Source organism: Oncorhynchus mykiss, chromosome 7 (assembly GCF_013265735.2).
Source record: "Oncorhynchus mykiss isolate Arlee chromosome 7, USDA_OmykA_1.1, whole genome shotgun sequence".
NCBI classification, from domain to species: domain Eukaryota; kingdom Metazoa; phylum Chordata; class Actinopteri; order Salmoniformes; family Salmonidae; genus Oncorhynchus; species Oncorhynchus mykiss.
This window is the reverse complement of record NC_048571.1, coordinates 20,232,757-20,257,943: the sequence shown is the minus strand read 5'-3', so window position 1 is coordinate 20,257,943 and position 25,187 is coordinate 20,232,757. Positions and strand designations below refer to the sequence as shown.

The 25,187-nt window shown below is 41.2% G+C and overlaps 1 protein-coding gene across 2 annotated transcripts in view; it reads left to right on the top strand.

The window, feature by feature from the left end:
• The window catches only part of LOC110527455 (inactive dipeptidyl peptidase 10), a 47,361-nt gene that overhangs the window by 7,312 nt on the left and 14,862 nt on the right, over nt 1-25,187 (top strand). The window contains exons 1-7 of one of the 2 annotated variants that reach the window (XM_036982866.1): nt 2,000-2,240; nt 11,856-11,970; nt 12,256-12,351; nt 17,731-17,825; nt 22,191-22,265; nt 24,233-24,285; nt 24,466-24,547. In XM_036982866.1, the coding sequence (XP_036838761.1) occupies nt 2,214-2,240; nt 11,856-11,970; nt 12,256-12,351; nt 17,731-17,825; nt 22,191-22,265; nt 24,233-24,285; nt 24,466-24,547 (543 nt within the window). In that variant the 5' untranslated portion in view covers nt 2,000-2,213. Of the gene's footprint in view, nt 1-1,999; nt 2,241-11,855; nt 11,971-12,255; nt 12,352-17,730; nt 17,826-22,190; nt 22,266-24,232; nt 24,286-24,465; nt 24,548-25,187 lie in introns of those variants that run through there. The other variant, XM_036982867.1, reaches the window with a different exon arrangement.

Here is a 25,187-nt window from a genome sequence, read left to right as displayed (position 1 = left end):
ATTAAAGTCCACCTGTGTGCAATCTAAGTGTCACATGATCTGCACATGGTCTCTGTATATATACACCTGTTCTGAAAGGCCCCAGAGTCTGCAACACAACTAAGCAAGGGGCAGCACCAAGCAAGAGGCACCATGAAGACCAAATAGCTCTCCAAACAGGTCAGGGACAAAGTTGTGAAGAAGTACAGATCAGGGTTGGGTTATAAAATAATATCTGAAACTTTGAACATCCCACGGGGCACCATTAAATCCATTATTAAAAAATGGAAAGAATATGGCACCACAACAAACCTACCAAAACTCACAGACCAGGCAAGGAGGGCATTAATCAGAGAGGCAACAAAGTGACCAAAGATAACCCCGGAGGAGCTGCGAAGCTCCACAGCGGAGATTGAAGTATCTGTCCATAGGATGACTTTATGCTGGACACTCCACAAAGCTGGGCTTTACGGAAGAGTGACCAGAAAAACGCTTAGTGTTCGCCAAAAGGTCAAACATATGGAAGAAGGTAATCTGGTCAGATGAGATTAAAATTGAGCTTTTTGGCCATCAAGGAAAATGCTATATCTGGCACAAACGCTCATCACCTCGAGAACACCATCCCCAAGCATGGTGGTGGCAACATTATGCTGTGGGGATGTTTTTCATCGGCAGGGACTGGGAAACTGGTCAGAATTGAAGGAATGATGGATGGCGCAAAATACAGGTAAATTCTTGAGGGAAACCTGTTTCAGTCATCCAGAGATTTGAGACTGGGACGGAGGTTCACCTTCCAGCAGGACAGTGACCCTAAGAATACTGCTAAAGCAACACTCGAGTGGTTTAAGGGGAAACATTTAAATGTCTTGGAATGGCCTAGTCAAAGCCCAGACCTCAATCCAATTGAGAATCTGTGGTATGACTTAAAGATTGCTGTACATCAGCGGAACCCATCCAACTTGAAGGTGCTGGAGCAGTTTTGCCTTGAAGAATGGGAAAAAATCCCAGTGGCTAGATGTGCCAAGCTTATAGAGACATACACCAAGAGACTTGCAGCTGTAATTGCTGCAAAAGATGGCTCTACAAAGTATTGCCTTTGGGGGGTACAGTTATGCACAAGTTGTCTGTTATTTTTGTCTTACTTCCTGTTTGTTTCACATTAAAAAATATTTTGCATCTTCAAAGTGGTAGGCATGTTGTGTAAATCAAATGATACTAACCCCCCAAAAATCCATATTAATTCCAGGTTGTAAGGCATCAAAATAGGAAAAATGCCAAGGGGGGTGAATACTTTCGCAAGCCACTGTAAAGCCAACTTCATAAAATTGGTAGAAGCTAGTAGTACTACAGAGAAACAACAACAATGTATTTAAAATAAAAGATGAAATAGTTTTCTATAATATTTTTATTTTTTTACAGAAATAATCTGAGGAGGCCTCTGCATGAAATGCCTTGTAGGCCGCTGGTTTAAGACTGGCAAGATTATTTGCTCAAAGTCCATGTAGGTGATATCTAATTTTCCTTGTAATATTTCTGGTTTGTTAGATTTGTTTGCTTCAGTGAACGACTGACTGTCCATTCTCTCAAAGCACAATGCCGTAGTGTAGTTTGGAACTTCAGCACCATGGACAGCTCACATTGAGCGCTGTATCCTTCAAAGTGCGAGACGGATTTATTCAATCTCACACTTACGCTAAACTGGATTATGATACAAAGAATAGACACATCACACTAATGACAGAACCCCTTGCCAGTCTAATTGTATCCAGTACTCTGAAAACTCTTGTCATGAACACGAAGTGTATTATTTTCCCGCCCCCTTTGCCGAGTGTTTGTCTCTTTTATTGTTGTGTGAGCGGGGGATATTTCTACTCGTGGTCGTGGATGTTTACTGCGTTAGCAACAAACACCTCACATACTTTCTTTCTCATGGTATAGCGTGCTTTCCTCTGCTTAAAAGAGAGGGGATATTTGATACACTGGGGAGGGGGAGAGGGAGGGGGGGGGGGGTACCTTTTCTTCATATATGCTTCTTTGAAATGCGAGCGCCAGTAGATTTCTTGAAATCGTGAATCCCCCTACTTGACTTGGGTTAACATTTCTCGATTGTGTTGTGTGTCAAGCCCCTCGCCATTCTCTGGGTTGATACGTAGCTACCCCGAAAGGTCTGTGCATACATTGCACACATTATCGAGTCCATCTGACCGAGGAGGTCCGAAAATAGAGATTCCACAATGACAGCTTCAAAGGAAGGAGATGAGGTAGGATGGTATACGCTAATACTGATTTTGATTGAGGCATTGCATTTGTGTAGAGATGGAGTGCTTATTTTCCAGTTGAGTCTGTGTCAACTGCGTGATGGATGCAACAGATCCGTCATCATGCAAAACAGAACTGATGCCATAATGCAAGGGATTCGTTTGGTTTGAAATGACGTGAGATGTATTGATCTCTTCGGATAGGCACACTTTGAATAAATGTTTTATTAAGATTTAGCCAACCATTCATGGTGCTTTTATTAATTGACTCCCAATGATGCATCTTGTATTGACATCCTTCCATCATGACCCTGGCTACTACACCATGAATGCTAAGATGAACTGTTTCATAGGTTTCTGAAGTTGCCTCATCTTATCACAGCAATAACAATGTCCCGAACATGTGTAACTCTGTGTTGTTGTATGAGTCGAATTGCTACGCTTTATCTTGGCCAGGTCGCAGTTGCAAATGAGAACTTGTTCTCAACTAGCCTGGTTAAATAAAGGTGAAATTAAAAATACATTAAAAAAAAAATCGAGTTCAGCACATGCTCAAACCAATATGAGCGCTGTTAAGCCAACTCTCAGAGAAGTATAGCATGCATGCATAGGAGCCACATATACTTAGTCTCATTACAGATGTGTCAAGCTCAGTTAATAAACCCCATATTCAGTTATGTGTAGCTTCAATCGAACACAAGTGTAGTTGATATTCACATTAAATATGTACATCTCATGGATTCAAGCCAAGACACACGGATCATTATCTGAGGCAATTCACTTATTTCAAGGTGAGATCTTATTACTTGAAAGTGATTCCTATTAACAACAATAATAATGATAATAATAATTTGGTGGGTGCTTATATTTGTCCCATTTCACAGATGTACAAGTGTGCATTATACACATGTGTGAATAGAACATGCGTTTTTTGCATATCCTCCCTCCCTCTGAGACATCCTTTGGGAGTGGGGTCATGGCCAGGGTCTGCCATTATCAACGGCGACCCTGGAGCACTTAGGGTTAAGTGTCTTGTTCATCGGCAGATCTTTCGCCTTGTCTGCTTTGGGATTTGAACTCGCAACCTTTTGGTTACTGGCCAAACTAGAGCTGGGATGATAAACCGGAAATGATCGACACGGACCATACTAATATCATTCATTATGATAACTAGCCAATACTAGAGAAATATGACGTTTGAAATTAAATGCGTTTGCTAATATGGGTGATTGCCAATGGGACAATGAATAGCTACAACCATCAAACCAGTAGTAATACTTTAAAGGATGCTGCATAATGATGTCATAAATGTAACCTATTTATCATTACCACACAAATTAGCAATAATTATTTATTGCAATGTGGATTTTTGTCAATATTGCCCAGCTCTAGGCCCAACGCTCTAACTGCTAGGCTAACTGCTGCTCCCTATTATTGTAGTTGTCTGAGTAGGAAGTGCTATTGAGTGCTATTGAGTAGAGGGAGATTTCTTAATATGTGTGTGTGTGTGTGTGTCCGACCAACCCTGCCATGTGGTATCTCCAGCTCTCTGGGATCCATGAGGATGATACACTTCAACTACAGGGACAAAGGAAATTATTTAGCTCATTGCACATTTTGGAAATGACTATAGTCTGTTTTGTCTACAAATGTAGGCATGCTGTTTAAAATGTTTAGCAGCAAATTGACAAACGCTTTCCTTATGATAACATAAGAGATACCAAAGACCCCCCCAAATGGTCATTCGGTGTCAGTGAATCTCTTACATAACTGACAATCAAGGTATGTTTGTTGTACAAATCCTTTCATTAGCCAAACACATTGCGACGAGTACAGTTCCTCAGCCAGCCCTTGCTGTTTAATCTAGTTTTTTAAAAATGTTATGTAAAACCACTGGACTGCAGTTCTTACAGGCCTTATTCTCTGGTTTTCATTAATGATTCCAGTTTGCAAACATAGTTTTAGGCGGTTTCAGGAGAGTCTGGCCAGCACCCTGCTTGGGATTTATCTGTCTTTGATAAGTAGAAGGATAGCTCAGATACGTGTTTAACAAATACTCGGGGACTTTTAAAGCCCAGTGCTGTGCAGTGACTGCTCAGGCAGCTGGTGAGTAGAGCGGAAATCCTATTGACGGACATGTAGTCTCAGTAGGAAGGAACATGATTTATTCTAAATCTTCTCTGGATCAGGAGCAGAATACAAATCTGGCCCTCTGTGTGTGTGACCTCTCTCTCTCTCTCTCTGTGTGTGTGTGTGTGTGTGTGTGTGTGTGTGTGTGTGTGTGTGTGGGGGGGGGGGGGGGGGGGGGGGGTGGGTGGGTGCGCGTGCAGGTGCGTGTGCGTGTGACATGCTCACCCTTTCCCTCACTCTACACCAACCTTGTTTGTGTGAACACTCTTGACAGTGATAGAACCGTCCTCGTAAGTGTGTGGCCTAGATGCACATTTTAACTGATGCACATGAGAATGCCCCCCATTGGCTGGAGGTCATCCAAAAGGGCAAGTGTGGTAGCCTATTTTCAAATCAAATACATCTTTCATTTGTCACATGCTTCATAAACAACAGGCAACTAACAGTGAAATGCTTGACTACGGGTCCTTTGTCAAACAATGTAGAGTTAAGATAATGATACAAAATGTGATGAAAAATGTACATAGTGACACAAGGAATAAATCCGCAGTGAATACTGAATAACAATACCAGGTACAGGTAACATGGGAGTACCAGTACCGAGTCGATGTGCAGGGGTACAAGGTAATAGAGGTAGCTATTAGGGCTGGGATTTATCAGGGACCTCACGATACGATATGATCACGATACTTAGGTGCCGATATGATATGTATTGCGATTCTATGTATTGCAAATCAATATTTAGATTTTATTGCCATTTGATGTTCCAAACGTATTGCTCACCATATGTCTGCTGCAGAGAGAAAAGACAGCCACGAGAAAACAAGTGTTGATCAGTCATGGAAATGAAAGTGCTGAATACTAATTGGCTCCCAATTTAAAAAGAAGACGGAGAACCAGCTATGAAGGAAAAATACTGGAGTTTTGGTGCTGGTACAGCAAAAAATAATACTCAGATTTGGTCAAAACGACACGATATGTTAAAAAATATATATCCTGATATGTAACTGTATATTTTTTTCCCCCCATCACACAGTTAGGCAGGAGTAAAGTGACTAGGCAACAGGATAATGCAGATAATAGACAGTAGCAGCAGCATATGGTGAGTGTGAATGTGTGTGTGATCGTGGGTGTGTGGTGCCAGTATGCATGCGTGCGTGTGCTATGTGTGTGTATGTGTGTGTTGGGATGTCAGTGTGAGTGTGTGTGAGTGTATGGGTAGAGTCCAGTGTGTGTGCATAGAGTCAAAAAGGGTCAATGCAGGTAGTCTAGGTAGCCATTTGTTTTATCAGTCTTATGGCTTGGTTAGTAGAAGCTGTACAGGGTCCTGTTGGTTACAGACTTGCTTCACTGGTACCGCTTGCTATGCTGTAGCAGAGAGAGCAGTCTACTGCTTAAGTGGCTGGAGTCTTTTGAAAGGGGTCCTGATGACGGGGAGCTTGGCCCCAGTGATGTACTGGGCTGTACTCACTACCCTCTTTAGCGCCTTGCGGTCTTGTGCCTTGCATTTGCCGTACCAAGCGGTAATGCAGCCAGTCAAGATGCTCTCAATGGTGAAGCTGTAAAACTTTTTAAAGATCTGAGGGCCGATGGCAAATCTTTTCAGCCTCCTGAGGGGAAAGAGCTGACGTGCCTTGTCGATGTAAATAGGGGCATGCTCGCCCCTCCGTTTCCTGTAGTTCACGATCAGCTCCTTTGTCTTGCTGACATTGAGAGAGAGGTTGTTGTCCTTGCACCACACTGCCAGGTCTCTGACTTCCCTATAGGCTGCTTATTTTGCACTCACATCATGGTCCTCTTTTCAATGGGCTGAATACAATGAACTAGAGGGAGAGAGTGAGACATTACTAGTCTATACCTGTCTACAGCTCCGCTCTGATGTATGGCGAGGCTGGCTAGCTGAATGTACTGCCAACAGATCTCATAATGAAACCACTACAACAGCTCACCTCTAAATAATTCAAAATTCACTGAAAGCTGCCCCAGTAGGGAGTTATGGGTATGTACTGTATACGGCCCAGGGGTAACTCCACATGCCTGTTCGATTCAATACTTTCATGACAGGTTAGACTGAGTTAAGGCTGAGTAGGGGGCCTTGGGAGATCAAACCCATCTATTTTCCTGGCACGTATCTATAAATATTATATTCATATTAGCTCTGGTCCTGGGTGTGAGTGTGTTTTCCTTCACAGGCTCAGCATTAGCAAGCCCCACTAACATCATGGACCAGAGTTTTACATGAATATCTGTTAGGAATTGGGACTCATAAAAGGGATCATTAGGGGCCAGACAGTGACAGGTGGCCCTGTGGTCACAAACAAGAAGAGTCTGACAGCAGAGTGGAGGGCTAGGGAGATGTGTTCTGTAAGGACTTGGCAAGGCCTCACTCTCCCTAATTGCACTTGTTTGTAGTGGCTGGCACATAGTCAGGAAGTTAATGAGACTCAGTGACTGCAGGGAGAAAACTCACTGCTCTCCTAAATCCCAGTGCCTTGAGAAGATGCTCTGTCAAAAATCACTATTCTAGTGGATGATGTGTGCAAACATGGTTTTGTATACAGTAGATTTCTCACGTCAAGCACAGCATTATATAGGACTGTAGCCTGTATAGAGTTGAAGTCGGAAGTTTACATACACATAGGTCGGAGTCATTAAAACTTGTTTTTCAACCACATCACAAAATTCTTGTTAACAAACTATAGTTTTGGCAAGTCGGTTAGGACATCTACTTTGTGCATGACACAAGTCATTTTTTCCAACAATTGTTTACAGACAGATTATTTCACTTATAATTCACTGTATCACAATTCCAGTGCCTTTAAACAGCTTGGAAAATTCCAGAAAATTTTGTCATTGCTTTGGAAGCTTCTGATAGGCTAATTGGCATCATTTGAGTCAATTGGAGATGTACCTGTGGATGTATTCAAGGACTACATTCAAATTCAGTCCCTCTTTGCTTGACATTGTGGGAAAATCTAAATAAACCAACCAAGACCTCAGGAAAGAAATTGTAGACCACCACAAATCTGGTTCATCCTTGAGAGCAATTTCCAAACACCTGAAGGTACCACGTTCATCTGTACAAACAATAGTATGCCAGTATAAACACCATGGGACCACGCAGCCGTCATACCGCTCTGTCTCCTAGAGATGAACATACTTTGGTGCGAAAAGTGCAAATCAATCCCAGAACAACAGCAAAGGGCCTTGTGAAGATGCTGGAGGAAACAGTTACAAAAGTATCTATATCCACAGTAAAACAAGTCCTATATCGACATAGCCTGAAAGGCCGCTCAGCAAGGAAGAAGCCACTGCTCCAAAACCACCATAAAAAAAGCCAGACTACGGTTTGCAACTGCACATTGGGTCAAAGATTGTACTTTTTGGATAAATGTCCTCTGGTCTGATGAAACAAATATAGAACTGTTTGGCCATAATGACCATATGTTTGGAGGAAAAATGGGAAGGCTTACAAGCCAAAGAACACCATCCCAAACGTGAAGCACGGGGGCGGCAGCAGCATGTTGTGGGGGTGCTTTGCTGCAGGAGGGACTGGTGCACTTCACAAAGTAGATGGCATCATGAACAAGGATAATTATGTGGATATATTGACGCAACATCTCAAGACATCAGTCAAGAAGTTAATGCTTGGTCGCAAATGGCTCTTCCAAATGGACAATGAACCCAAGTATACTTCCAAAGTTGTGGCAAAATGACTTAAGGACAACAAAGTCAAGGTATTGGAGTGGCCATCACAAAGCCCTGACCTCAATCCTATAAAAAATGTGTGGGCAGAACTGAAAAAGCGTGTGCGAGCAAGGAGGCCTATAAACCTGATTCAGTTACACCTGCTCTGTCAGGAGGAATGGGCCAAAATTCACCCAACTTATTGTGGGAAGCTTGTGGAAGGTTCCCAAAATGTTTGACCCAAGTTAAACAATTTAAAGGCAATGCTACCAAATACTAATTGAGTGTATGTAAACTGACACACTGGGAATGTGATGAAAGAAATAAAAGCTGAAGTAAATCATTCTCTCTACTATTATTCTGACATTTCACATTCTTTAAATAAAGTGGTGATCCTAACTGACCTAAAACAGGGAATTTTTACTAGGATTAAATGTCAGGAATTGTGAAAAACTGAGTTGAAATGTATTTGGCTAAGGTGTATGTAAACTTCCGACTTTAACTGTCTCTACAGTTGTACTTTCTAGCCTGCATCCAAACTGAATTTATCTATTTACATTTTGTGAAGTGAAGCAGAACAATTCACATTAAATCCAGGCTAGTAAGTTTCTGCTCCTGGTGAAAACAATGTTCTCCTTAACTGGTTCATTGGGAGATCACAGTAGGCTCTCCACAGTAGGCTAGACGAACACGTTCAGACTCGCAGAGCCATGACTCATGTTTCTAAGTGCTAATCAAAAGATTAATGTAACGCCACAGTTGGCTGGAACATGACCTCGTTAGTTTGTTTGTCTGCCCAGCAGTGTCTCACATGACAGGTGTTACTTACGGTGTTGATTACCTTGCGCTGGACTGCCTGTCTGTTTTGCATCCTTTGTTGTCTATTTGCATTGTTCTGATGAATGGTCTTGTTTCCAAAATGTACAGTGCCTTGCGAAAGTATTCGGCCCCCTTGAACTTTGCAACCTTTTGCCACATTTCAGGCTTCAAACATAAAGATATAAAACTGTATTTTTTTTGTGAAGAATCAACAACAAGTGGGACACAATCATGAAGTGGAACGACATTTATTGGATATTTCAAACTTTTTTAACAAATCAAAAACTGAAAAATTGGGCGTGCAAAATTATTAAGCCCCTTTACTTTCAGTGCAGCAAACTCTCTCCAGAAGTTCAGTGAGGATCTCTGAATGATCCAATGTTGACCTAAATGACTAATGATGATAAATACAATCCACCTGTGTGTAATCAAGTCTCCGTATAAATGCACCTGCACTGTGATAGTCTCAGAGGTCCGTTAAAAGCGCAGAGAGCATCATGAAGAACAAGGAACACACCAGGCAGGTCCGAGATACTGTTGTGAAGAAGTTTAAAGCCGGATTTGGATACAAAAAGATTTCCCAAGCTGTAAACATCCCAAGGAGCACTGTGCAAGCGATAATATTGAAATGGAAAGAGTATCAGACCACTGCAAATCTACCAAGACCTGGCCGTCCCTCTAAACTTTCAGCTCATACAAGGAGAAGACTGATCAGAGATGCAGCCAAGAGGCCCATGATCACTCTGGATGAACTGCAGAGATCTACAGCTGAGGTGGGAGACTCTGTCCATAGGACAACAATCAGTCGTATATTGCACAAATCTGGCCTTTATGGAAGAGTGGCAAGAAGAAAGCCATTTCTTAAAGATATCCATAAAAAGTGTCGTTTAAAGTTTGCCACAAGTTTGCCACAAGCCACCTGGGAGACACACCAAACACTTCCACATGTTTGGTGTGTCTCCCAGGTGGCTTGTGGCAAACTTTAAACGACACTTTTTATGGATATCTTTAAGAAATGGCTTTCTTCTTGCCACTCTTCCATAAAGGCCAGATTTGTGCAATATACGACTGATTGTTGTCCTATGGACAGAGTCTCCCACCTCAGCTGTAGATCTCTGCAGTTCATCCAGAGTGATCATGGGCCTCTTGGCTGCATCTCTGATCAGTCTTCTCCTTGTATGAGATGAAACCAAAATTGAACTTTTTGGCAACAATGCAAAACGTTATGTTTGGCGTAAAAGCAACACAGCTGAACACACCATCCCCACTGTCAAACATGGTGGTGGCAGCATCATGGTTTGGGCCTGCTTTTCTTCAGCAGGGACAGGGAAGATGGTTAAAATTGATGGGAAGATGGATGGAGCCAAATACAGGACCATTCTGATGGTGTCTGCAAAAGACCTGAGACTGGGACGGAGATTTGTCTTCCAACAAGACAATGATCCAAAACATAAAGCAAAATCTACAATGGAGAGGTTCAAAAATAAACATATCCAGGTGTTAGAATGGCCAAGTCAAAGTCCAGACCTGAATCAAATCGAGAATCTGTGGAAAGAACTGAAAACTGCTGTTCACAAATGCTCTCCATCCAACCTCACTGAGCTCGAGCTGTTTTGCAAGGAGGAATGGGAAAATATTTCAGTCTCTCGATGTGCAAAACTGATAGAGACATACCCCAAGCGACTTACAGCTGTAATCGCAGCAAAAGGTGGCGCTACAAAGTATTAACTTAAGGGGGCTGAATAATTTTGCACGCCCAATTTTTCAGTTTTTGATTTGTTAAAAAAGTTAGAAATATCCAATAAATGTCGTTCCACTTCATGATTGTGTCCCACTTGTTGTTGATTCTTCACAAAAAAATACAGTTTTATATCTTTATGTTTGAAGCCTGAAATGTGGCAAAAGGTTGCAAAGTTCAAGGGGGCCGAATACTTTCGCAAGGCACTGTAACAGGTTGGAAACATGATTGGCCGGATGTTGCCGTCCAAAATATTTTCTTTATTGAATTGTTATAACCTACTCATGACAAACTAGAAAATGATGAAAAAACACCTACAGTATGTGCACATTTACCAAAAATCTGTTTGGTTTTATAGTTATACATATTACATTAACTGGGCATAGGTTACAGGCTGTGAACCAACCATGTAAATCCGGTGTGCTTTTACAATTGTAATTCTGCATTCTATCCCAAATCAATGCAACCAACCGTGTACGGTTGTTATTCTACATTCTTACCAACATTAGATGAAATTGACATAATTTATTTATTTATGCATAGACTATAGACATACCAAAAATAGATGTAACAAGTCGTGATAAAACTCTATGACTCAGTGTTTTTAGAGGAGAAATGAAAGGGACATTTGAAGGTCTCAGGGAGTATTCTCTCTGGAGATAGCTTCTTGAGAGCAATCAATAGTTTGTGTTTCCACCACTCTCTGCCCTCCCTACGTCCCTTTTCTACTGAGAAAGGAAGGCTAGGTGGTGTATTGTAACACCCATCTATATACACCTCTCAGCTCTAATCATGTCAGCTCTGGTCAGTTGCTAGACATACACCTATTCACTTTGACATATTCAGAATGATCATTATGAAAGGGTGGACACCTACTGCTTTGAGACAAAAACATGTCCATAGACAGCAGTGTGTGAGCCCATTTAATTAAACCATAAGCTTGCAGTAACTGACTGGTACTGTCATTATATTAGGGATTATGTTGTAGGAAGTGGTGGGGTTGGTTTCCATTGCTGACACCAAACGTTGACTGCACTTAATTACAATTTAGAATTAGAATATTGCAACACTGTTTAATTGACAATCCACAAGTGCATATGAACACCATATTTCCTCATTCCAGAGGAGCCTCTATGTTTCATAGGGGCCTCTACTACCGAACATGTTTATGTCTGGTAGTAATCATTACAGTACAATATTTACTTGAAGAGTGTTCTCAGTTTGCTTTGTGTGTTTTTTTCCAGGACTTTGTGCAATTAAGTCCTGAATCAAGGAACTACAAAGGAATAGCCATCTCCCTGCTGGTCATAGTGGCGGTTTGCTCCCTCATCACAATGTCTGTCTTTGTTCTCACACCAGGTACTGTACCCAACAGGGGACCAAGAGACCTCATGGAGTTTATTTGCAGGGTCATAGTTACTGTAGGCCTGTATTCTAACTAACAAAATATAAGAACCAGAATTTTTACTGGTCAGGACATATAGTCAGAGCCCTGAATTTTTCAAAACAGTTTTATGATCAGTGTAATATTGACTGTTGTTATGTGTGTATGAACATCAATTATTTTCCTGTGTGATTTTATCCTTATCAGGCTGTAGTATCTGTATTTTGATAACTGGCCTAACACTGATATCCTATTTGCAGTGGAACTTCCTGGTGCCGCTAACTCCAGACTTACTGTGCTGGACCTGTTTAAGCCAGAGTTCTCGGTGCACGATCCTGAGGCCAGGTGGATAAGTGGTAAGAACTTTCAGGGTAACCGTCCAACATTCCTGTTCTAACGAAGCCTTCAGACTGATCCTTATACTCTTAATCTGATTGAGTCTCACATGAAAAGGTTGGATTTCATTTAAAAGCATCCCCCAAAGCAAAAATATATAAGCCCTCAGCAGTGCCACAAAGGGTATGGAGGCTACTATTATAAGAGAAAGGGTGTGGCCAGAAGGCTAGTATTATAAGAGAAAGGGTCTGCCCAGGAGGCTACTATTATAAGAGAAAGGGTGTGGCCAGAAGGCTAGTATTATAAGAGAAAGGGTCTGCCCAGGAGGCTACTATTATAAGAGAAGGGGTGTGGCCAGAAGGCTAGTATTATAAGAGAAAGGGTCTGCCCAGGAGGCTACTATTATAAGAGAAAGGGTGTGGCCAGGTTGGCTAGTTTTTGAAAGCTATTGGGCTACAGTCTATCTGATAGGTGGATGAGGGTGACAGAGATTCTATTCTCTTGACATGATCCTAGAACCCAAAGTACTTATAAACGATTAAGTCCTAGATTTTTGTTTGTTTGTTGTTATACATTTTAAACTTTGTTTCACTCACAAGCAGAGCATTCTGAACCTCTCAGCTCAAGCATGCGAGTATTCCTGCAAGCTTTCATCTCATCTTGAGCTATAATGACAGCTGAGAGTTTGCATGGCATGGGAGCATCACCTCCTGACCAGTCATAGTAAAACAGATGGCCTCCCAGTCATGCCCCTATTCTGTCCGGTTTGCCAAAACAGGGTTGACTCTATCTCAAGCCATCACTGGGAGCCCCTCTGGGATATACTCTCAGGTCAAATCTCCCAGCCCGTATCCAGAACAACACCCCTTTCTCCAAAACCTAGCAGGTTTCATAATAGTGTGAGAGAATCGTTTGGGGTGGCAGCGCTGGTGTCTGTTCTGTTGTCTGAGCTGGTGTGGTTCTTCTTCGCTCCTCTTGGCCACAGCGAGCGGAATCTCTTCCAGCCTGCGTATGAAATTGAGGCCTGGAAGCCTGCGGAGAGCTTTTCCATCCAAGGGTAGCAAATACAAATGACTTCTTCGGTCGCCTGTTGATTCTCATTATGGGGATTGGAGTGTGATGCCTTCTCGCACACTGTGTTGACCTGATGGACTGCATTAACTCTTATGGGCCTCCCGTCGTTTTTCACAACGCCTTCCGTGATGGATCAAGCCATATCGTCCGCCCCCTCGTCCGCTCACGCTGACGTTTCTCCTTCTGTAGGACACAGCAATAAAACTTCGCTACCCCCCCCCCCCCCCCCCCCCCCATGAAACACTGTGAGAAATATAATGACCAGTGATTTCATCACCACCTCTCATGTTAGCTGACATTACGTTATAGTGGTAAATATTGGTGAGATTAGAGCCAAGCTAACAGGTGGCATGAAGACAGACATAAAGACAGAAAGACAGACAGACAGACAGACAGTCATGTAATGGTGAAAGGCAGTGGTCTGCCATGGCACAGCTGCAGAGACAGTTCCTGCTAGGACCTCATTACATTTGGGGGGATTATCTTGGTGAGTGCTCCCTGTCTGCCTGCTGCTAGCGTGCTCTGCTACAACACTATCAGACTGTTCCTAAGTAGACACAGCCCCTTAGAAAAGCTGCTCAGGTTTAGACTATTACCATTAGAAAACTAGTGTTCACAATCGCATACATGTTCACAGAATTGTCTTTTTTTAATACCTTGTTTGAAATTATCAGCACTAACTGTGTATCACGTTGTCGGTTCTAGTTCATCATTTTTTTTAAACATAAGTACCAAAAAGTATCAATTAGTGTTAATTTCACATGTCGTAAATAATGTTGTAATAGTAAACGTACTCTTGCTGATCATGATATGTAGTATGGCCCTTGTTATTTTCTAGTGCATACACTACATGAACATCCAAACAGCCTGCATCCCAACAATTCATTTAAAATATCATACAATTAATTTGTGTAACCACAGAAACTATATACCTTATTTATCGATTTCCTGAATATATTGTACGTGGTGTATCATTCTCGACAGACTGGGGAAGGATAAACAACTGTTTGTTCTGGCCAGTGGGATGTACTGTATATTTGACTTATGGAAATGAGAACTAACCCTACATTTTCACACAACATATTAGTCAGAACACGTGTTTTAATCAGGGAAGACGACACGATGTTCGTACTAAATATAGCCTCTGAAATGTGAACATCATACACACTCTGTTTACCCCGTTTGTCACAATCGCCTGGAGTGGTGGGTGCAGAGTCAAATGCAGAGAGCAGAAGATACTGAGGAAACCGACTTTATTTGGATTCCCCAGAAAAACGGCCAAAACAACAGGCGCAAAATCGACAGAAAAATAGTCCGACCCAACACAGGGCACAAACGGACAGGAACACAAACCACGCACACCTTGACTAGCAGAAAACAATCCCGCACAGAAATAGGCGCGTCTAACAGGCTTATTTAGACATGAATCAAGAAACAAAATAAGAGACAGGTGCAACCAATAAGACCAAACAAACGGAAAAGGAACAAGGGATCGGTGGCGGCTAGTAGACCGGCGACGACGACCACCGAGCGCCGCCCGAACAGACAGGGGAGCCACCTTCGGAGAGAGTCGTGACACCGTTAGTGATATAAAAAGTGGTTGTCTATACATATAGAATATGAAGTGGTTGTCTATACATATAGAATATGAAGTAGTTGTCCATAAGTATAGAATATGAAGTGGTTCTCCATACATATAGAATATGAAGTGGTTGTCTATACATATAGAATATGAAGTGGTTCTCCATACATATAGAATATGAAGTGGTTGTCTATACATATAGAATATGAAGTTGTTGTCTATACATATAGAATATGAAGTGGTTGTCTAAACATATAGAATATGAAGTGGTTGTCTAAACATATAGAATATGAATTGGTCCTCCATACATATAGAATATGAATTGGTCCTCCATACATATAGAATATGAAGTGGTTGTCTATACATATAGAATATGAAGTGGTTGTCTATACATATAGAATATGAAGTGGTTGTCTATACATATAGAATATGAAGTGGTTGTCTATACATATAGAATATGAAGTGGTTCTCCATACATATAGAATATGAAGTGGTTGTCTATACATATAGAATATGAAGTGGTTGTCTATACATATAGAATATGAAGTGGTTCTCCATACATATAGAATATGAAGTGTGTATTATAGGTGCACCCTGGGGGATGTCATGAGTGATTCAACATAGTATCAACTTCATCACCACAGTCATACCCTATTAGCTCCATACACATTTCCAGCATGATCATGACTACCAACATTTGTGATTTCATAACTTCTGACATGTCTCTGTAATAATTCATTATTCATGATCACCTCTGTATTCATATATATTTATATATATATCATATATATTCATATATATATCATGTCCATGTTTTGGTGACTGATACAGTATTTCTATTAATCATGAATACCGTAGTAGTATCTCAAATTGGAAGACGTATTTTTAACAGACGCTTTTATCCAAAGTGCCTACATTTTCTCATGGGCGTCCCCAGCAGGAATCTAACCCATAATTATGATGTTGCTAGTGCCATACTCTTATCAACTGAGCCACACAGGACCACAACACTAATTTGACCTGATTATGGTCTACATAGATAGTGGTTGAATGTCATGTGAGGAAGGCTATTTAAATATTATTATTGCCTAGCCTTGTAGACATAGGAGGGATTTTCATGAACTGAATAAAAATATATTTTGAATGACGTCACCGAGGCAGAGACTGCAGTGGCTAAGCGAAATGGGCCATTTAAAGGTTACAGTGTCACATGAGCTCCAGCTAGATAATGTGACTCACCACATAGGCTACAGGCTTCAAACTGGGCTTGTTGGTTGTCTTATTCCAGGTTCTCCTGAAATCAAAGTATTGCTAAATGGTCTATAGTTGGCCAGGGTTTCTCAAACTCGGTCCTGGGGCCCTCCCTGGGTGCACATTTAGGTCATTGCCTTAGCACTACACAGCTGATTCAAATAGCCAACTCATCATGAAGCTTTGATTATTTGAATCAGCTGTGTAGTGCTAGGGCAAGAACCAAAACGTGCACCCCATGGAGGGCCCCATGACCGACTTTGGGAAGCCCTGTTGTAGTAGGCTACCCTTTTCACACTACTGAGCCAGTCAAGCTGTACTGCACCGGCCTGGTTACACATCCACCATAGTTGGTTGAATATCATCATAGTTTCCCTTCATTATCATGTCAAAAGTACGAGTTGAGGTGTCATTCAAATATTCCAATTATGTTGGACCAGTGAAGCATGTCACTTCCTACTCCTCTCCATCAACCTCACAACGGATCACTTAGACATGTACATCCTCCAGTTTTTAGGAACAATCTGAGGAACTGCCCATCCAAAATAATTCATGCTTTGGCATGTTTTTGTGAGATGTTTCGTGTGAAATCACAAAGGTGTATTTACAAGCAGTAAGCTAACATTGTAACGTTTTAACAAGCAGTAAGCTAACATTGTAACGTTTTAACAAGCAGGAAGCTAACATTGTAACGTTTTAACAAGCAGTAAGCTAACATTGTAACGTTTTAACAAGCAGTAAGCTAACATTGTAACGTTTTAACAAGCAGTAAGCTAACATTGTAACGTTTTAACAAGCAGTAAGCTAACATTGTAACGTTTTAACAAGCAGTAAGCTAACATTGTAACGTTTTAACAAGCAGTAAGCTAACATTGTAACGTTTTAACAAGCAGTAAGCTAACATTGTAACGTTTTAACAAGCAGTAAGCTAACATTGTAACGTTCCTAGTCATTTCGCACATTTGGGCATTGCTAGGTGGCTTTGTAGATTTGAATGACATTTTCCATTGTTATTTTTTATTATTTGAGGAATTCAGTTCTATAATATATAACATAATATAATGCTGACCAACCGTTTTACGCTCGTTCTGCATTATTTAGCATACCAGTTACGTAGCTGCATTTAAGATCACATTTTTACTCAGAGCAACTGCCCGAGGCCAACAACTGTGAATTGGGAGCCATCTTCCTAAAGATAGATAGTGAGATTTGTAATGCAGAACAAAATGAAGCCATTGCAATAATGTGGCTGGCTGGCTGGCTGGCTGCAGGTCAAAAAGGTTTTGCTCAGTAGAAATGATGAGAGATGAGAGGCACACTTAAAATGAACTGCTGGAAAATTAAATGCCTTCTCCCTCTCTCTTTGGGGTCTGAAATGGATATTGATAAGTGGTTATAAAATGTCAGAATGTGTAGGCCTATTTTTTTCATGTTATCTAAAATGTGGTTATCAAGGAACATTTTACAAAAAATGTATTGTATCCTTTTACAGATTCAGAGGTTTTGTACAGGAACCGAGACGGCCACGTCATCAAGTTCAACTTTGCTTTAAACGAAACAGAAATGATCCTGAGAAATAGCACGTTTGTAAGTAGCTTGCCACCAATGGGTCCCCCTCGCTAACCTCAATTTACCGGTCAGCATTCATAACACAGTACCATATTGACCCATCAACATTCATATCACAGTACAATATTGACCCATCAACATTCATAACACAGTACCATATTGACCCATCAACATTCATAACACAGTACCATATTGACGCATCAACATTCATAACACAGTACAATATTGACCCATCAACATTCATAACACAGTACCATATTGATCCATCAACATTCATAACACAGTACCATATTGACCCATCAACATTCATAACACAGTACCATTTTGACCCATCAACATTCATAACACAGTACCATGTTGACCCATCAACATTCATAACACAGTACCATATTGACCCATCAACATTCATAACACAGTACCATATTGACCCATCAACATTCATAACACAGTACCATATTGACCCATCAGCATTCATAACACAGTACCATATTGACCCATCAGCATTCATAACACAGTACCATATTGATTGATCAGCATTCATAACACAGTACCATATTGACCCATCAACATTCATAACGCAGTACCATATTGACCCATCAGCATTCATAACACAGTACCATATTGACCCATCAGCATTCATAACACAGTACCATATTGACCCATCAGCATTCATAACACAGTACCATATTGACCCATCAGCATTCATAACACAGTACAATATTGATCTATCAGCATTCATAACACAGTACCATATTGATCCATAAGCATTCATAACACAGTACTATATTGATCTATCAGCATTCATAACACAGTACTATATTGATCCATAAGCATTCAAAACACAGTACTATATTGACCCATCAGCATTCATAACACAGTACCATATTGATCCATAAGCATTCATAACACAGTACTATATTGACCCATCATCATTCATAACACAGTACCATATTGATCCATAAGCATTCATAACACAGTACTATATTGACCCATCAACATTCATAACACAGTACCATATTGACCCATCAGCATTCATAACACAGTACCATATTGACCCATCAGCATTCATAACACAGTACCATATTGCATAGAAATATCAAAACTGAGCACATTGTCATTATTTGCCTCCTGTAGCATTGTGATAAATCAATTTAAATATTGAAAAGGTGTGGGCTACGGAGAAAAATATGGCATAGACTATTACATGCACAGGAAAGTTCCAGGGGATAAAGGATGAGGGGACGTGTGGTTGTGAGACATTGTGGTGGAAACGTAGGTCTGAGCAGGTGTGATGTCATTGATGTTTGATGAAATGTATGTCTGTCTGTTTATTGTCTTTTGTTTATGTATGGTTGTTATTGTTTGAGAAAAAATGATATAATCGTTTTAAAAAAAGACTGATCTGACAGGTCATGTTTTATGTGTTGCATAAGGCTAAGCGGCTTTTGACTGTCATTGGCAGGCTTGCTTTTTGCCATTTAATAATCTAACTGGGCGGAAAGCAGGGCACCATTAATCCCTGATTCATGTTTAGACATGCTAGCTACAATTTTGGGTGGAAAGGTTATATGCCTGTGATTGTAATAGCATGGTACAGTATACAGGCTGTGTATTGGTTTACCATCATCTGAATTATTTCTGAGATCTACAGTGCATTCGGTAATTATTCAGATCCCCTCCATTGTTCCACATTATGTTACGTTATAGCCTTATTCTAAAATTGATTAAATACTTTTTTTCTCAATAAATCTACACACAATACCCCATAATGACAAAGCAAAGACAAAGCAAAAACATATTTGGGGGGGGGGGGATGTATTAAAAATAAAAAACAGAAATACCTTATTTACAGACCCTTTGCTTTGAGACTTGAAATTGAGCTCAGGTGCATCCTGTTTCCATGTTTCTACAACTTGATTGGAGTCCACCTGTGGTACATTTAGTTGATTGGACATAATTTGGAAAGGCACACATCATCTATATAAGCACCCACAGTTGACCGTGCATGTCAGAGCAAAAACCAAGCCATGAGGTCGAAGGAATTGTCCATAGAGCTTTGAGACAGGACTGTGTCGAGGCACAGACTTGAGGAAGAGTACCAAAAAATGTCTGCAGCGTCGAAGGTCCCCAAGAACACAGTGGGCGCCTCCCGGGTGGCGCAGTGGTTAAGGGTGCTGTACTGCAGCGCCAGCTGTGCCATCAGAGTCCCTGGGTTCGTGCCCAGGCTCTGTCGTAACCGGCCGCGACCGGGAGGTCCGTGGCGCGACGCACAATTGGCCTAGCGTCGTCCGGGTTAGGGAGGGATTGGTCGGTAGGGATCTCCTTGTCTCATCGCGCACCAGCGACTCCTGTGGCGGGCCGGGCACAGTGCGTGCTAGCCAAGGTTGCCAGGTGCACGGTGTAGCCTCCGACACATTGGTGCGGCTGGCTTCCGGGTTGGATGCGCGCTGTGTTAAGAAGCAGTACGGCTGGTTGGGTTGTGTATCGGAGGACGCATGACATTCAGCCTTCGTCTCTCCCGAGCCTGTACGGGAGTTGTAGCAATGAGACAAGATAGTAGCTACTAAACAATTGGATACCACGAAATTGGGGAGAAAAAAGGGGTAAAATGTATTTAATTTTTTTTTTTTTTTATTAAAAAAAAGAACACAGTGGGCTTCATCATTCTTAAATTGAAGAAGTTTGGAACCACCAAGACCCTTCCTAGAGCTGGCCTCCCGGCCAAACTGAGAAGCAATCGGGGGGAGATGGGCCTTGGTCAGAGAGGTGACCAAGAACCCGATGGTCACTCTGACAGATATCCAGAGTTCCTCTGAGGAGATGGGAGAACCTTCCAGAAGGACAACCATCTCTTCTGCACTCCACCAATCAGGCCTTTATGGTAGGGTGGCCAGACGGAAGAAACTCCTCAGTATAAGGAACATGACAGCCCGCTTGGAATTTGCCAAAAGGCACCTAAATGACTCTCAGACCATGAGAAACAAGATTCTCTGGTCTGATGAAACCAAGACTGAACTCTTTGGCTTGAATGCCAAGCATCATGCCTGGAGGAAAACTGGCACCATCCCTACATTGAATCATGGGGGTGGCAGCATCAAGACTAGTCAGGATCAATGGAAAGATGAACGAAGCAAAGTACAGAGAGATCCTTGATGAAAACCTGCTTCATAACGCTCAGGACCTCAGACTGGAGTGAAGGTTCACTTTCCAACAGGACAACAATTTTAAGCACACAGCCAAGACAATGCAGGAGTGGCTTCGGGACAAGTCTCTAAATGTCTTTGAGTGGCCCAGCCAGAGCCCGGACTTGAACCCGATCAATCATGTCTGGAGAGACGTGACAATAGCTGTGCAGCAACTCTCCCTATCCAACCATACAGAGCTTGAGAGGATCTGCAGAGAAAAATGGAATATACTCCCCAAATACAGGTGTGTCAAGCTTGTAGCGTTCTGCCCAAGAAGGCTGTAATCACTGCCAAAGGTGCTTCAGCAAAGTACTCGGTAAAGCGTCTGAATACTTATGTAACTGTGATAAATTGTTGTTGTTTTTTTTACAAAAAAACAGTTTTTGCTTATGGGGTGTTGTGTGTAGATTAATGAGGGAAAAACATTTTTGAAATACATTTCAGAATAAGGCTGTAATGTAACAAAATGTGGAAAAAGTGAAGGGGTCTGAATACTTTCCAAATGTACTGTGTGCACAAGATGCTTCCTAGATCCATGTACAAGATACTTCCTAGATCTATGTACAAGATACTTCCTAGATCTATGTACGAGATACGTCCTAGATCTATGTACGAGATACGTCCTAGATCTATGTACAAGATACTTCCTAGATCTATGCACAAGATACTTCCTAGATCTATGTACAATATACTTCCTAGATCTGTGTACAAGATACTTCCTAGATCTATGTACAAAATACTTCCTAGATCTAGGTACAAGATGCTTCCTAGATCTATGTACAATATACTTCCTAGATCTATGTACAAGATACATCCTAGATCTATGTACAAGATACTTCCTAGATCTATGTACAAGATACTTCCTAGATCTATGTACAAGATTCTTCCTAGATCTATGTACAAGATACTTCCTAGATCTATGTACAAGATACTCCCTAGATCTATGTACAAGATACTTCCTAGATCTATGTACAAGATACGTCCTAGATCTATGTACAATATACTTCCTAGATCTATGTACAAGATACTTCCTAGACCTATGTACAAGATACTTCCTAGACCTATGTACAAGATACTTCCTAGATCTATGTACAAGATATGTCCTAGATCTATGTACAAGATACTTCCTAGATCTATGTACAATATGTGTTAACCTTTAGATGTTTTATTTGTGACTTCTGTCTTTCCCTTGTCCTAGGTGTCTTTCAAAGTTGCCAAATATTCTCTCTCTCCAGACATGAAATATGTGCTATTTGCTTACGAAGTGAAACAGGTAGGATATGAATAGTCGTTAACCTTCCTGTTGTGTTCGTTTCATGTTAATTCATTCTGTGTTCCCGGTCCAAAATGACCGCCCCATTATAGCTGATTAGCAATCCATAATAATATATGTATATTATCACCCAATGTTGTGTTAGATCTTTTTGATCAACTTAAGTTATTGTGAACATTACAAGTTTTGAACTTCTATTTGCTATTTATGGCCTGTAGGCCTCATTGACCCGAGCTCATACAACTCGTTTTTGAGTTTTAAAAAAGCATCATGTATGGATTATTTTGACTATAACAAAGACTCAGATGAAACACATTGTGCTATTTATCACAGACTACATCACTGTCAGTTTCCTGGCCTCTCTCCTCCTCATCAGTGTCATGATCAAAGATATGATCAAGAGCCTCACATACAGTATATCATCTGGTCATTGTGCTGCCACAGAATGAATTGTGAACAAGGCCTCAAATAAGCTTTATATACCAGAGCTGCGAGAAAAGTTCTATATATTATTGAACCAATGTTGCGATTGTTTGTGAGAATGCCAACAGGTGTTGTTCCCGTGGGGGAAATATTCTATTGGGGAAAGGTTCCCGTGGGGGTTGCCATGGAAGCCAAGAATGGGAGTGAGGTGTGTGTGTGATCAAACACACATGCATGTGGGGATCTGGGAGAGGAAGTGTGTCCATCTGATGAATGGGCATGTGCCGGAACTCAATTTATACACTAATTGTAGTCTCACCCATTCATTTCTAATGACCAGTCATTTTTGACTGGGAACACCACAGGTGTACAAAGGTTAAATAAAACACCCAAAATGTAATGAAAATCATCTAAATGTATTTTGTGTGTTCAGATGCCCTGTTTGGACAAAGTCATGGAACCTTATGACAATCAGATTAAATTAACTACATTTTTCAGAGAGAAGACTTGTAAATCGGTCCAATTTGACCGGAACACAACAGGAGGGTTAAATGACTGTTGTTTGTTATTTACCAATACACTTTTGAATAACAGTTACGAGAGATAAACATGTCAACACATACAGTACAACGTCACAGGGCATTATTAGTATACAAACAGTCAACTGAATACAATTGTCTTCCACCAGAGCAGTATATGAGATATGAATCACCTTTCAGCCAAATAAATAAATAAATAAATAACCAAACACGAACCCAGTGCAAATGTTTCAGCTAACCAAAAGAAAAATGGAACTACAGAATATATCAGTGTTTCCCATGACCCTAAGCATAGGTTCAGTCTCAATTGTTATTCCCTGATTCCTAGCCTCTTTCCTCGCCTCATTCTCAGAATGCATAGGAGGAGAAGGTCCGAAGGAAATCTCAGATTTCTGTTTTAATGCGTTTTGAGAAGGACGCGAGGAGAGGGGACGCGACGATTCAAGGAAATTGCAATTGAGATTAGCCCATAAGAAGAAGGAGACCAAACCGCAAATGGGCTCTGATCAGAAATCAGATTGCACCAGCTGGGTTAATGGCGGGTGTACTGACCTCATTGAGGTTTTATCTTCTTTTTCTTTCTTTATTCACCTTTTATGTGTTTTTACGTATTAATATTTAAGCCCAAACCAGGGATCTGTCATTGATTTCCTCTTTGTTTAATGGCTGGATCGCTGGCAACCAAGGTTTGGGAACATTGCACCAGAATGGGATTCCCTAGAGAATGGACTGATGCAAATGTTGTTTAGTTGTGTTATGCATTATTATTATGCAGTATCGGTGGTGTGCTGCCAAGTTTGCATGATGATTAACCTTACCTGACAGCTGAAGAGTTGCGTTGGCTCCCTGAGCTGTGCGGGCTAACACAGTCTTGAATTATTTTCGGAAACAGTTACATTGTGGAATCCCGACACTTGGTTTCTAACATGATTCATTTGCATCCTATATGCTTTATTGTTGTCTATTATTTATTGTAACATTAATTGTCAATACTTTTAATTTCAGGTGTATAGACATTCCTATACTGCAGCGTACATTGTTTACAACATCCACACAAGGTAAGAGACTGAATGGACTGGTTGATGCTTCGTGTCTTGTATTGACATGCATGCTGAAGAACATACCGCATTATGTATGATACACCCCATCTTTGACATCTCTAGTTCAACAACAGATGGGGTTTGTTCATGCCTGTCTGCCTGTCTTTGTGTACTTTTGTGCGCGTCCTTGTGTTTCAGAGAGGTGTGGGAGTTGAATCCTCCGGAGGTCCAGAATGCAGTGCTCCAGCATGCAGCGTGGGGTGTGAAGGGACAGCAGCTGGTGAGTCTCTCCTCTTCTATGATGCCATATACTTCCTAGTTTCCCTCTCTCTCTCACCCAATCGGAAATCAACCTATGGGCACGGCTCCTAGACTGTCACAGATGCCTCATCACACATATGAAAGAAATTGATAGGTGTGAGCATTATTGATGGATTTTGTACAGTGTTCCATCAAGATGTGTTGAATGTGCTTTTCTGGCATGCGGGAGACTCGGTTTCAAACCCAGTCGTCACACTAGGGGTTGGTATAAAATTTGCCGTATTTATATTTGTTATGATGACCAGTTGTGGTACAGTTTCTCATGTGAAGGAGTAGAAAGCACCATTTGCTGTATATCAGGCGGCCATTGTGACAGCAGGTGGTCCTGTTACAGATGGGGATGCAGACTACGCTTTTCCCGGACCAGACACTTGAGCATCTGTTACTCTGTTCTGAGTTTTTTTGGTCACAAACAAAACCCAGCATGCGATTTTTGTCTTGCCGAACATCTGGCGGCCTAACAAAGCACACTTGATTGTTAAAAGGGTACAAAAGTGAACATGTGAAAGGAACTGATTGAAGAAGAGAATACTGAAGTCTAGCAATATATAGTCATTAGTCAATGCTACCCATTACGGTGCACTTTAATTCCTGAGATG